This window comes from Eimeria tenella, genomic scaffold (genome assembly GCF_000499545.2).
Source record: "Eimeria tenella Houghton genomic scaffold, Eth_scaff2679, whole genome shotgun sequence".
NCBI lineage: Eukaryota > Apicomplexa > Conoidasida > Eucoccidiorida > Eimeriidae > Eimeria > Eimeria tenella.
Window position 1 is genome coordinate 3,255 of NW_013542554.1, and position 978 is coordinate 4,232.

The 978-nt window shown below is 51.2% G+C and overlaps 1 protein-coding gene across 1 annotated transcript in view; it reads right to left on the minus strand.

The window, feature by feature from the left end:
• The window catches only part of ETH_00042795 (uncharacterized protein), a gene marked incomplete at both ends in the record, with an annotated part of 4,097 nt that overhangs the window by 2,473 nt on the left and 646 nt on the right, over positions 1-978 (minus strand). Inside the window, 2 exons of the mRNA XM_013375314.1 lie at positions 1-313; positions 839-918. Of these exons, the coding sequence (XP_013230768.1) occupies positions 1-313; positions 839-918 (393 nt within the window). The remainder of the gene's footprint in view (positions 314-838; positions 919-978) is intronic.

Consider the following 978-nt stretch of genomic DNA (forward strand, 5'->3'; position numbering starts at 1 on the left):
CCCCCTAGGATACCGAGAGGGGGGCCCCCGCCGGGGACTACTGTAGGGGTCCCGGGGGCCCCCGGGGGCCCCCCAGCGGCCCCCGCGGCTCTCTGCTGCTGCCCATCGCTCACTGGGGCTGCTGCTGCGGCTGCCCTGGGGGCCCCCCCTGCCCCAGTCATCTCTGTGGGTCTTTCGGCGCCGCCGATGGGGCCCCGGGGGCCCCCTGGGGCTCCCCGGGGGGCCCCCCGGGGGGCCCCCCAGCAGCATCAAACGAATGCGGCGGCCACTAAAAAGGGTACCGTCGAGGGCCTTAACTGCTGCCTTTGCGTCTCTGAGCCAAAGCAAAGAAGGTGCAGCAGCAGCAGCAGCAGCAGCAGCAGTAGCAGGAGCAGCAGCATGCAGCGGCCCCCAAACGGCGACTAACTGGGGATTTTTGCATTTAATTGGTCAAATATTTCACTGAATCTGACTTAGTTAATTAAATATTTTAATTTAAAATATTTTAATTAATTTAATAATTTGCCAAACTTCTAATTCTTTTGGTGCTCTCTATGGACTCCACTTATTCACGTCTTCAGACTGCCTAGCCAACTTCACCGAAGAAACAGCTGCCACTACTATGAATAAATAAATAAATAAATAAATAAATAAATGATAAAAACAAACAAAAGAATAAAAGCAGGTGTACGTACACCCCGCAGCCGTAGCTGCCGCGGAGCGGGGAAGAACGGGAGAGAAGTTTGAAATGAAATAAATGAATTAATTTAATTAATTATAAATTTAATTAATTATAATTAATTAATTGAATATAATTTAATTAATTAACTATGATTAATTTAATTCATTTAATTCTCACCGGCTGTCACAAAACTCAGCCGTCGCCTCCGTTGAGCCCCGCAGACGGTCCAAGCTGGGCAACGCCGCCAGACGCCCAAACTGCAGCAGCAGCAGCAGCAGCAGCAGCAGCAAACGCATGCAGCAGCAGCAGCTGGAGCC